At 57.8% G+C, this 13,110-nt stretch overlaps 1 protein-coding gene across 3 annotated transcripts in view; it reads left to right on the forward strand.

Moving 5' to 3' along the window:
• PTPN7 (protein tyrosine phosphatase non-receptor type 7) overlaps positions 1–11,004 on the forward strand; it is a 15,529-nt gene extending 4,525 nt beyond the window's left edge. Inside the window, exons 1-10 of one of the 3 annotated variants that reach the window (XM_015650342.3) lie at positions 1,222–1,377; positions 3,381–3,609; positions 3,958–4,141; positions 4,551–4,635; positions 5,184–5,260; positions 7,242–7,379; positions 8,146–8,256; positions 8,802–8,959; positions 9,847–9,960; positions 10,501–11,004. In XM_015650342.3, the coding sequence (XP_015505828.1) occupies positions 3,479–3,609; positions 3,958–4,141; positions 4,551–4,635; positions 5,184–5,260; positions 7,242–7,379; positions 8,146–8,256; positions 8,802–8,959; positions 9,847–9,960; positions 10,501–10,594 (1,092 nt within the window). In that variant the 5' untranslated portion in view covers positions 1,222–1,377; positions 3,381–3,478 and the 3' untranslated portion in view covers positions 10,595–11,004. Of the gene's footprint in view, positions 1–1,221; positions 1,378–1,884; positions 1,986–3,380; positions 3,610–3,957; positions 4,142–4,550; positions 4,636–5,183; positions 5,261–7,241; positions 7,380–8,145; positions 8,257–8,801; positions 8,960–9,846; positions 9,961–10,500 lie in introns of those variants that run through there. The other 2 variants (XM_015650346.3, XM_033519936.1) reach the window with 2 other exon arrangements.
• The last annotated feature ends 2,106 nt before the right edge of the window (positions 11,005–13,110 follow it).

Genomic DNA, 13,110 nt, shown 5'->3' on the forward strand with positions numbered 1-13,110 from the left:
GTGCACACACACACACAGGTGTGCACAGAGACACAGGTGTGCACACACACACACACAGATGTGCACAGACACACATACAGGTGTGCACAGAGACACACAGATGTGCACACACACACACACAGGTGTGCACACACACACAGGTGTGCACACAGACACACAGGTGTGCACACACACACACACAGATGTGCACACACACACAGATGTGCACACACACACACACACACAGGTGTGCACACACACACAGGTGTACACACACACACAGATATGCACAGACACACAGGTGTGCACACAGACACACAGGTGTGCACACACACAGGTGTGCACAGACACACACACACAGGTGTGCACACACACACACACAGGTGTACACACACACACAGATGTGCACACACACACACAGGTGTACACACACACACACAGGTGTGCACACACACACACACACAGGTGTGCACACACACAGGTGTACACACACACACAGATGTGCACACACACACACAGGTGTACACACACACACACAGGTGTGCACACACACACACACAGGTGTACACACACACACACAGGTGTGCACACACACACACACAGGTGTGCACAGACACACACAGATGTGCACAGACACACACAGGTGTGCACACACACACAGATGTGCACAGACACACACACAGTTGTGCACAGACACACACAGATGTGCACAGACACACACAGGTGTGCACACACACACACAGGTGTGCACACACACACACAGATGTGCACACACACACACACAGGTGCACACACACACACAGGTGTGCACAGACACACACAGATGTGCACAGACACACACAGGTGTGCACACACACACACACACAGATGTGCACAGACACACACAGGTGTACACACACACACACAGGTGTGCACAGACACACACAGGTGTGCACAGACACACACAGGTGCACACACACACACACACACAGGTGTGCACACACACACACACAGGTGCACACACACACACACAGGTGTGCACACACACACACAGGTGTGCACACACACGCAGCTCTCCAGCGAGGCACAGCCCAGGGACAGCGCAGGCACCTCAGTGAGCAGGGCTGGGGTGGCTCCAGCCAGAGCAGCCTGTGAAGCAGACATGGGAATGGTGTTTGGGGTCCTTGTGGCTGTTGGGGTGCAGCGGGAGCTCAGCAGGGTGGGGGCTGAGGAGGAAGGAAGCGTGCAGAGCCTGGCAAGAGCAAACAGGAAGAGCAGTGGGGATGTGTCAGGAAGGATGTGCAGTGCCCCGAATTGGGCAGACCTGGCCTACCTGAGCCAGGCCCCGCAGACCTTCGTCCCCAGATACACCCCTGTCCTTCCCGCTGGGGAGGGGGAGCCCAGCCGTGTCACCCTGAGGTACCCGGGGATGGTGGTGGGTGCGGAGGGGTGTCCCCACGGGGACAGGCCTTGGGGGACGGGGTGGCACAAGGAGCACACGGGTGAGGGTGGCAGGCACCGAGCGAGCCCTGCCACGTTCCACAGCCGATGGGGAACAGCCGGGCACAGCCTGGGCAAGGGGACAGGGGCAGCACAGCGGTCATGGGAGGATTCATTCCGGCTTCCCGTGGGGCAGCTGGGGTGCGCTGCCCCCAGAGCAGCCGTGCCAAGCAACCTGCCTCACGCCTCCTGCCAGCGGCCCCCATGGCCGGGCCTTGCCCGTCCCTCCGTGCCCACGGGCAGGGCTGGCCACAGGCCATGGAGCACAGCCCAGCGGCCCCAGCCGAGCTGCCCCGGGCACAGGCCGCAGCTCGGCCGCTGTGCAGCGGGGCCGGGAGCGCCGGCTCGGCGGAGATGTGGCCGGTATGTGTGTGGGCGGCACTCGGGGTGGGGGAGAAGGAGGAGAGGAAGCAGCAGAGGCAGCAGCTCCTTTGATAAGCAGCTTCCTGAACACTTTGAGAGCGTGGTGTCAGCCCGGCAGGCGCGGTGCCCGCGGTGCCCGGGACGGACGAGGCCGAGGGCCGCAGGTAGGCAGCGCCAGGCCGGGCGAGCTGCCCGCTGCACAGGAGAGCCGCCGGGCCCCGGTGCCCAGGGGCTGTGGGCATGTGGATGGCAGCCCCAGGCAGGGTGTGCTGCCCGCTGCACAGGAGAGTCGCCGGGCCCCGGTGCCCAGGGGCTGTGGGCATGTGGATGGCAGCCCCAGGCAGGGCTGGGATGCTGGGCAGGGGATGTGAGCACTCTCCCTGCAGCTGCTGGCAGCTGAGGTACTTCCCTGGGTGTCTCTGCTGGCGAGGGCATCTCCCAGGTGTTTCCTGGCCAGACAGCAGCTGGGATGGGAGCCTGGGCTGTCTCTGGGCAGGATCTCCCCTGGTGCTGCTCCTGCCTGGATGGAGAGCACCGGGATACCCTGCATGGGGTGTGGGGATGGTGTGAGTGGCAGGGGTGGCACTGCCACTCCCAGAAATGCCACTGGGCAGCAGGGAAGCTTGGGGAGCAGCTCCTGCCCTAGCTGTGTTCCAACCACCATGTGGACCCTGGTTCTCCACACGACCTCCCTGAGCAGATGGGATCCCACTCTGCCCACCAAGAGCTCTGACTCTGCATCATTCCCTGTCTCTGTGATGCTGTCTCCTCCTCATGGAGGAAGCTGGGGATGAGAAGGAGGCTCAGGATCCCAGGGTGCTGCCTGCACCATGAGGAGCTGTGCCCAGAGGTGAATCAGCATCACCTGCATCTCCCCAGCCCTGCCAGGGGCTGAGCCATCGCTGATGATGGAGGATGTCTGGCACCTTCCCCAGCTGGGCTGCCCCATCACTTTTGCTCAACCACCCAGATAAAGCCGTTTCCTCTTGATAGTTGCTGTGACCTGCAGGATGGAGGAGGCTGTCCCAGGGCCATCCCTCCCTTGCCATGAGGCTGTTGAGGGTTCCTGGTCTGTGTCTCCCTGCAGCAGGAGATGGCCAGACTCAGTGCAGTGGCTACAGCATGTCACCTGCTGAGCGCTGCTGTGCTCAGGTGTTCCAGCTCTCACTCTTCCCCACCATGTCCCCAGGATGAAGCAGGGGGATGTGATGGGGAAGGGCAGGAAACACAAGGTGTGTGCTTCCATGGAGGTGGAGAGCATCTGGGGCTCCCCCAAACCAGACCGTGCCCCGCCACCACAGAGTGGATGTCCTCCCCTCAGGGGAAGCAGGTGGCCCTTGGTGCCATGGCCAGGGTCACCAGTGGTGCCTGGATGGGCTGCAGTGCTGCAGGTATCCCCAAAGGTGAACATGCAGGGAGCTCTCCATCTGCCTGGAGGGGCTGGGGGTCCTGGGTCCAGGACAGCTGAGGATATAAAATCCATCCCTTGCTTGCAGACCATCTGTCAGGGGCTCCACCCAGCCTTGTGGTATCTCTCATATCTGACTTTTCTTTTCCAGCTGCTTTTCCTCTGATGGTTCCATGATTTCCCAGGAGCTGAGGGCTCCCTGTGTGCCCCTGCTGTGCTTCAGGACAAGGGTTCTGTGGTTGCTGCAGCATGGTCCAAGCCTGCTTGCTGTGCTCCAGAGTTCATAAGGGCAGCCTGGCAGCCCGGGCAGCTGCAGCAGACATGGACAAGCCGGACAAGCCCAGTCCCTCTGCCAAGAAGCACGTGCGTCTCCAGGAGAGGTGAGTGTGGCCCAGCCAGGGTACCCATGGCACTGCTCATCCCCAGGGCTCCCCTGACATTCCTTCCTGCCAGCCCTCTGCCTGCCAGCATGTGCAGCTGCCAGGTCTGAGTGTGGAGACAGCCCTGGCCTCCACCCAGCCCAGGACAAATCTCAACACCATCCTTCAGGGGCTTCCCAGCAAAAAGGCAAAATGATCAGCTACTTCCTTGTTCCTCAATCTCCCCATCTACTGGGGTCTCCATCTGGCTTTTGCTCAGTGTGGGGTGGTTTCTGATGATACACTGGGATGGGCTGTCCTCTGTTCCAGGGTGGCAGTAGGTCAGCCAGGGACCCCTTTACCTTTCAGGAGGGGCTCCAACGTATCGCTCGTGCTGGACATGAGCTCTCTAGGGAACGTGGAGCCCATCCAGCCTGTCTGCACGCCACGGGACATCACACTGAAGTTTCTGAGGACATCCAGCCACGTGCTGAGGAAACAGGAGCTCCAGCAGCACGCCCAGAGCCTGGCACAGCTCCAGGAGGAGTTTTCGGTGTGACGATTCCCCCTCCCTTCTCACAGGAGGGGTGGCAGGGGCTGGTGGGACTGACAGGGGTGAACATCAGGCTCTGAGCCCAGCTGTGCCCCACAGCCCCAGTGGGAGGGCAGGCGGTATGGGCAAGCAGAGGGGAGGGTATCACCTGCTCCATGGTGCACACATGTCCTGTTGGGGTCCCTGGAATGGCATGGTCCCCCCCATGCCATGCTCTTCTCCCAGGGTTGCCTCTCTGGAGGGAGTCCCACCACAAATGGAGGAAAGGCAGGACTCATCCCAGGAGTTGGCATCTCTGGGAATGCTGCTGGGCTCCTGGGTCAGCTCTGCCCTGCTGGGCAACCAGGTCTGTCACCACTGGGGGACACAAGTGGCAGCTTTTCCTCAAGGCTGTTTTCTCCCCCTGCAGAAAATCCCACCCAACTTCGTGAGTCCGGAGGAGCTGGAAATCCCTGGACGTGCTTTCAAGGACAGATACAAAACCATTCTCCCCAGTACGTGCTCCTGTGTCCCTCTGCCTCCCATTTGCCTGTGTTTGCCTGTGGGTGAGGGATGACCCAGAGCAGCCCTGGGTGCTGCTGCTGCTCCTGCCATGCCCCTCCTGCCCGTGTTGCAGGAGCTGGCTGCTGTGTTCCAGGGGGTGTTCACAGTGCTGGGGGGGTACATGGGAGCTGCTCCTTGGGGTCCTACCCAGGTGGGCAGCACTTGTGGGGTCTTGCATGTCCCAAGGGCATGGCCCTAAGGATGTAAAGGCTGAGGATGTTCTGGAAGGACTCAGCTGGGCTCCAGTCAGGTTCTGTGGGGATGTCCTGGGGGATCACTGCAGCTGAGTTACCCCACCTGCTCATTGTGGTACCTGCAGGTTTGGGCTGTGCCCTGCCAGGGGAGTGAGGGTGAGGTGGGACAAGAACAGGCCTAAGGGAGGGTGCAGACAGCTCTGAGCATGGCATGGAGCAGGAGGACTCAGCCTCCAGCCCCTGAGGTTGAGGCAGGGAGGATGGGCAGGACCAGTCCCTTGGGTAACACCTGTGACATCTTTCAGATCCTGAGAGCCGGGTCTGCCTCAGGAGGGCTGGGAGCCAGGAGGAAGACAGCTACATAAATGCCAACTACATCACAGTGAGTGTCCTCCCAGGGCCTGCAGCCCAGGGCTCACAAGGCACCAGGTGCCACACTGGGTCACACGTGCTGGGGCACTGTCACCTGCTGTCCCATGGCTGCCCTGGAGCAGCAGACTTAACTTGCCACCCCTTTTGGAGCTGGAGAGATGTGGCTCCATCTGCTCAGGGCAGATACACTGTTCCTGTTGGTGGGAGAGTCTTATGAGGGAGCTGCTCTCAGCTCCTGGGCAGCCTGAGCACCCCAAAAGGCTCCCTTGCAGTGGCTTCTCCATCTCCTCACACACTGGCCCATTGTCTGGCAAGGCCATAAGAGGCAAGCTGTGTCAACAGGTTATGGCAGCTCAGAGATCCTCAAAGCTCCTGGGATTTCCTCTCTGCTCAGGGAGCTTGTTGTAATTTCCCAGGAAGAGAGCTAATGAAGATGGGGTGTGGCTTATTTTTGGCACCCGGTGGGGTTCCTTTCCAGAGACTGAGAAATCCCCACACCCTAGGGTGTTACTCAGACAACTTGATTTTGATATCCATCCCTGTGCAAACCCTTCCAGGCTGCAGTGTCTCCCAGAATGGGATTTCCTGAGAGCCACGTGCCAGCTTTGCCCCGTGGGCAGGCTTTCTGCTGAGCAATTCATCTCACTGCAGTGCCCTTCCCTTGGCACTGGCCAGGGCACTGGGAAGCAGAGGTGGGGCCATGGATGCTGTGAGTGCTTGGCAGTGAGGAAAAGCAGGACTTGGGAAAGTAGCCCACAAAAAGTGCTGTCTGGGGTGACAGACAAACCCCTGGGAGGTGCTTGGAGGGTGTGGGGTGGAGCTGGAGGGCAGTTAGGAACATTTCTTCGCTGAAGGTGCTTGTGGCTGAGATCCAGCGAGACAGCAGCAACCAGCACCCAGCAGGGAGGGTCAAAGCTCCTTTGAGACAGGAGCACTGTGCCCAGAGCTGCTGGGAGGTCCAAGGGCAGTTTGACCATGGGCAGCAGAGGAACTGTGTCCTCCCAAGGCAGCCTGGCAGTGTGCAGCTGCACATCAGGTGGCTCTGGCACTCTGTCCCAGGGTGTGGTGGCATCCCCTGTGTGTCACCTGACTGCTCACAATGCACAAGCACTGCCTGTTCCTGTGGCACACACACCTGCACACAGGTGTGCACACTGAGCACAGCTGTGCCCACACCCCCCTGTGTGCAGCTGATGTTTCCTAACCCCTTCCTTCCCCTGACCTTTCCAAAGGTGTAGTGGTACAGGAATTTGTGGGCACATCAGAAAATTGGCAACCAAGCCAGCCTGGGCATGCCTGGGAAGCACAGGAATCTGGGAGGGCTCTGCAGGTGTTTGATCACATCAACCCCACCTGGGACTGATGTTCTTCCTGCTGATGGTGTTCCATGAAATGTTTGGTGTGGGTGTGGGAGGAAGGTGGAATTCCCAGGGTTGACACCTCCAGGTTTCCTGAATGGAAAATCATGTTTCCTGGGAAAAATAAATAATCTCAAGGCATAAAAATAGGGCTCTACAAAATGTTCCTGAAAACATTCCTGTCCCAGTGCAACTTCTTGCAAGCCCAAACCATTACCAGATTGCTGGGAAGGCCTGGATTTTCAGTACCTTCAGGAGAAGCGTCTGGAGACAGAGGATGCTTGGAGCTGTGAAACAGAGATTCCTGCTTGTCCTTGTGGAAATGCCCACAGTGAGGAGTGTGAGCTTTGCCTTGCCAAGGCATCCTTCACGCTGGCTGTTGTCTCAGTGATAGCCTGGGGATGCTTGCAGGAGCTCGGGTGTACGAGGTCAGCTGCAGGGACTGCTGGGAGCAGCAGGGTGGGGAGGATGCCTGGTGGCTCCTCAGCAGATCTATAAAAGCATTGTAAGGACAGGTTTAGTGGGAGACAACGTGTGTGGCTCAGCCTCTAAACCATAGAGGAGGAGAAAAGCACTGAGTGAGCTGGGGACAGCCCCGCTGCCCGCGGTCCCTGACGGGCGCGTGCTCCGCAGGGCTACGCGGGCCGGCCCCGGGAGTACATTGCCACACAGGGACCCATGCTCAACACCGTGACTGACTTCTGGGAGATGGTGTGGCAGGAGGAGGCTCCTCTCATCGTCATGATCACCGAGCTCCAGGAGCGCAAGGAGGTACCTCTGACCCGGCCTGGGGGCACAGCGGGGAGTGGGGCACCGGTGACAGTGGTGGGTTGTGCCAGGCCAGATGTGGGGTCTGTGCACCCACTTATTGTGCTTTTGGCTCAGAGGATTCCCTGATGGGTCACAAGTGGAGGAGGACATCCCCAGGGCTTGGCCCTATCTGGCAAAGGTTTTCCTCCTCACATGGCTGTGTGCTCTGGGCACACTTTACCATCTGGATAATAGGATAAAGGGTTTAGGACAAACCCCAGGGATGGTGCAGCAGTGCCCTTCTGGCTCCCCAGAGCTCTCCCCTGGACTGGGAGCTCTCAACCAGGGGATCCAGCCCAGGGGAGAGCTCTGGGGGACCAGAGGGGCACTGCTGCCCACTGCTTCTGGGATGGGAGCCAACAGGACCTGTCTGGGAAAACTGAGAACAGGAAACTCTCTTTCTGGGCAGTGTTCTTGCTCCTTCTCTCCCAGCTGACAGCCTCTCTGTGCCCTGGGTCCTGCTGCATCTGGAAGCTTCTTGGGCTGAGCAGGGATTTGCATCCCTGGGGCCTGAAAGGCAGGGCAGGGCATGGGAGAGGGTACAGGGCAGCAGATGTAGGGGTAGGGATCTATCCCTTTGCTTTCCCTCTGTATCACTCTACATTCCCCACTCTCCTACTGCCCCCAAGGCGATGCCCCCTCCCAAGATTACTGACTCAGGCACAGTTCAAATGTCCAGTGGGTGCCTTGAGCATCTCCACATCCACAAACCTGCCTTGTTCTCCAGAAATGTGTCCACTACTGGCCTGAGAAGGAGGGCACCTATGGCCCCTTCACCATCCACGTGCAGGGGCTGAGCGAGTCTGTGGAGTACGTGATCCGGGATCTCTCCATCCAGGTGGGTCTGAGCCTCCTCCTGGGGTCAGAGAGGGAGCACGTTGGGGCCCAGCAGTGCCCCTGACAGGCCTGGGACATCAAGTGAGATGACAATGCTGTGTGACAGGAAAGAGGAGGGTTCATGATTCTCAGGAGGGGTCTGCAGAGCCCCTCCTGCCTGGAGAGGCTGGGAGGGAGCAGGACCCAGCCCTGGAGGAGAAGAGGTCAGCTGGGCAGAGCAGCACCACCAGCCCAGTGTTTTTGCACTGTCACTGGGCTCTCTGTAGTCACCCTGGGCTGATACTGGCCCAAGGGATCTTGCTTTGCCTGCACTCTGGTGACAGTATTGGAACACTCTGCATCTGTTCTCATCTTCTGGGATGGAACACATCCATTGTCTCTGGCCCAGGGGACTCTGCCTCAGGTCTGGCAGAGGCTCGAAGAGGGATTCAGGAGGAGGGTGGCTGAGGTGGGTACAGGCTGCTTGGCCTCTGCTTGAGCTGTCCTCCCCATTTCATTTGGCCCATGCTCTCACACCCCCATTTCTCTTTGTTTTTTCTGGAAAAGCTTGGAAAGGAGCACCGCAAAGTCAAACACATCCTCTTCCCTTCCTGGCCGGACCAGCAAACACCTGAGTCAGCCAAGCCCCTGCTGCACCTGGTGTCCAAGGTGGAGGAGGCTCTGCAGACTGCAGCCAGCCCAGGGCCCATCGTGGTGCACTGCAGGTAAGAGCTTACACCTCACCTGTCCGTGCTTCTCCTCGGGGTCAGTCTGCAAATACCTGAGGGGAAAATCCTACGTGAGTCCTCATGCACGGCTCCCATGGTGGTGCAGAAATCCCAGGGCACAGCCACCCCACAGCAGAGCTGTCAATCAGCAGCTGCTGTCCTGGCAGCAGGATGGTGGTGTTAGTCTGGCATATCCTGCACCAGGCTCCAGCAGGGTGGGAGCAGGAGGGGTCTGCATTTGGGACCCAGCCCCACCATACAGCCACAGCTCCAGCTCTGGAAGATCCTGCTTGAGCAGGGAGATGGAACCTGGTGACCCCAAGGTTGGTCCCTTTGAACCTGACCCATTCTGTAATTCTGGGATTCCTGCTCCCTGTGCAGGTAAGAATGGCCTGTGGCTTGGATGTGGAGCTGTGTTCCAGGACAGCCCTCCTGCAGGAGGTGGCCTCTGCCTATTTTCTCTCCTTGCTGGGTGAATTTGGGGACAGTGGAGCAGAGCATCTGGGGTCCCTATGGAACATGCAGCATGCACTGCTGCAGGCTGAGTGCAAACCACTGGTGCTAGGGTTAGAGCCCAGCTGGGAGGGGAGGGGCTGCAGAGCCCCCTGCACTGCACAAGGATGGACACAGACTGGTTTTGTGCTTCCAGAGCAGCCTCAGCCAGGCTGCGCAACACAGCAAGAACTCCTTGCCATGGCAGAGTAACCCCAGCCCATGGCTTTTGGTGCCTGGCTAATGAGCTTGGTCTGGCAGCTGGGGCCAGGACCCCAGCATCCCTCTAGGAAAAAAACACAGCAAACCAATCCAGGAGTGCATCCAGTTGAGCAGGATGCAGGTGCAGGCAGTGGCTGTGGGTGCTCAGCACAGCTGTGTCTGTCCTGCAGCGCAGGCATTGGCCGCACCGGCTGCTTCATTGCCACCAGGATCGGGTGCCAGCAGCTGCAGGACAAGGGGGAGGTGGATATCCTTGGAATTGTGTGCCATCTCCGCATAGACAGGTGGGTACACAGAGCAGCTGGCTCCTTGGAGGGTCCTGCTGGGTGCACCCTGAGGGCAGGGGTCTGGGGGGGATGTGGCAGGGACATGGGGATGGGCATCCCATGGGGATTATTTCTGATGGAAACCAGAAGGGTGGCTGGGGGATGCAGGTGTGTGAATAGCAAACAATTCCCAGTGCCAGGCTGCTTCTGCTGTCAGAGAGGGTAGCTCTGACCTGAGGACTTGGAGGGAGAGGGGCTGGGAACCTGGCAGCCATCTGCTCCTCCCTTCTAGCTCAGCCACTAAATCCAGAAACACTCCACCTGATCACTTTTCAAGAAGTACAGGTGAAAATCAGCACCAAATCAGTTGCTAATCTCATTTTGAACAGCCCAGCAATGCTTCTGAACCTCTCTATTCTTTGGGCTGCTCTGGTGCCTGTTTCAGAGGCATCTTGACATGGCTGGTGAAGCAGGAATATTTGTGCCCTGGGAGCAGAGAGCTGGGAACAGGGTTCTGTGTTTGGTGAAGTGTCAGTGGGCCCTGCCTTTCCCTTGCAGAGGTGGGATGATCCAGACGAGCGAGCAGTACCAGTTCCTCCATCACACACTAGCTCTCTACGCTTCCCAGCTGCCAGATGGGGGAGGCCACTAGTGCAGGGCTCCCACCGGGCTTGTGGCTCCTTGCTCTGACCTCTCCTGCACCAGCCTTGGGGACACCTTCACCAAAACCTCTCCTGATGCTGCCAGGCCACAGAGCAGCAGCATGAACGTCCCTCGGGGTGATGAGCCAGCCCACGGGGACCCTGAGGAGGAGCAAGGTGAGCTGGTGCAGTGGGTGCTCCAGGTGGCCACTGCTGCTGGCTCCTGGCAGATTTCACCCATAGAAAGAAGCTTTGGCTTTTGAGAGGTGCAAGATCCTGAAGCAGAAGAGCAGTCTGTGCAGAAGAACTGCAGCTGGCAGATGCTGGGAGCACGGTTTGCCTTTCAGCTGCACACAAATGTTCATCCCGTTAAACACAGCGCCGGTGGAACTACCCTGGAATAAACAGAGCCTCTGTCCTTGCTGTGCATCCTTTGTGGGCAGGGCTGGGCTTGCTCCAAACATGCACCATGAAGCCCTTCTTGCTAAAGACACACCTTGATGGCTTAGTGCAGCCAGCTAACAGCGTTCAACAGCTTGCTTTCCTCTCCACCTTCAGCCAACACCTTCTCAACAGCTTTAAAGTAGCATCAGAAAATTATTGAGGTTGGAAAATACCTCCCAGATCATCGAGTCCAACCTCTGCTCAAACCCCATTGTGCCCAGGAAACTGTAGCAGGAATTGCCATGTATAGTTGTTTCTTGAACACCTCCAGGGATGGTGAGTCCTCCACCTCCCTGGGCCACCTGTGCCAGTGCCTGACCACCCTTTCAGGGAAGAAATTTTCCCCAATATCCAACCCAAACCTCCCCTCTTCCTAGCAGGGGAGATTCCCAAGCACGGTTTGCAAGTCATGTGTTCCCAATTGCCTTCTGTTCCATGAGGGTGGGGATTTTGAATTATTGGATGTTTTCTTCTGAAATCAGAACAAAATAATATTTGGGTTTTATTAGGTTGTCTTTTTAACTCATGAGTCCAGGGGAAAAAATAGAAGATGGAAAAACATTTTGTCGTAAAGCATGGAGATGGAAATATTCTGTAAAAGTGCTTTAAAGTACTATGAAGGTGTTCAAAGCTGCCCTTGGCTGATGGGCATTGGACACCCAGCTGGGAAGGAGATGGGATCTGCCCAGTCTGTGACTGCCCATGTCATAAGCTGTGATATGACCCATGAGATTCAGGAAAAACAGGATCAGTCTTCCTGCTGAATGAGTCTGAGCTTGCCTGGGCTCCCTGAGCTTCCCCAGCTCAGGGCTGTGTGCATGATGTACCCCTTCACCACTCCATGGGTCCCCAAAATGCAGCTGAATTGCTGCCCAATGGTTTTTCCTGTCCATTGGCACCTCCCTTGGCACCTCCCTTGGCACCTCCAAGAAATTCACTTCCTGGCCCAGCAGCAGGAAAAGGAGTAATCTCAAGTAATGTCCTTTCTGCACTTCCATCATCCTGGCAGAGAAATCCCCCTGTTCCTAGTACCAGGTCAGCCCTTCCTCATGCCCCAGCCTGCCCAGCAGGTGCTTTGGGGGGGAATTGTGTTCTCTGTGGGACTCCTGCATGGTGCTTGGGCACTTGTGGAGCTTCTGCAAGCTCCCTGCCTGTCTATGCCTGGCTCAGGACTTTGCCTTCTCAAGTAATTTGGTGTTGCCTTTAATGTCTGGAGACACTGATAGAGGTCTGAGTTGTGAGACAGACTTTATTCAGCATCCCCCTCCTCAAGCCTTTCCTTGCCCACTGCCATCAGGCAGGAGAAATGCAAGACTTGCAAACTGCACCTGGAGAGTTTTCCTGCACTGCCTGGATAGCAGGACACACAACATTTTCCTCATGCTTTCAGTTTGCTGTCCAGAGGCCAGCTCTTCAGGCAGGCTCAGGCCAAGGGCTGCACAGGAGTCTCCCAAGGCATGCAGGAGCAGCACCAGGATCCCAGCTGGGCCAGGGGTGTTGTCACCTCCTCCTAGATTCCCCATCAGGAGTTTTTCTAGCTCAGATGTCTGATGCAGATTATGATCAGTTAAGCAGGTTTGCTGCCTTTTGATCTCAATTTCTACCAGCTCCATCTGTTCCACACTTACCTGGCCACTGTGTGAGTTCTGTCCATCCTCTATGCACTGACTCCCTGAGCAGTGCTGGGGGCTGTGCTGAGCTGTGTTATTGCCAAACCCCATCCTGGGCTCACCTCATGTCAGGGGTGCAGCAGGGTTTGATCTGCTCTGGCTGTGTCCTGAGTTTCCTGAGGAACTCACAAAGAGCACAGGGTTCCCAGCAGGCAGAGGAAAGGAATCTCTCCAAAATCTCATGCTTCCCCATGCCCTGGGCTGGCATTAAACCCCTGAGCTTGGCCAGGGGTTTCAGCACAGCCAAGATTGCTCCTGTTCCTCTCTCTCCCACTTAAACCCCAGGTATGATAGCTGTCCTTCTCCTCACGGTGCTCCTGTGCTTCACGGGAGGTGCAGCCCAGCCAGGCAGGCAGAGCACACTGGTACTGGGGGCCCTGGGTGGCCCCATCCTGAGAACCATGTCCCCAGGA

The sequence above is a fragment of the Parus major genome, chromosome 26 (genome assembly GCF_001522545.3).
Source record: "Parus major isolate Abel chromosome 26, Parus_major1.1, whole genome shotgun sequence".
NCBI classification, from domain to species: domain Eukaryota; kingdom Metazoa; phylum Chordata; class Aves; order Passeriformes; family Paridae; genus Parus; species Parus major.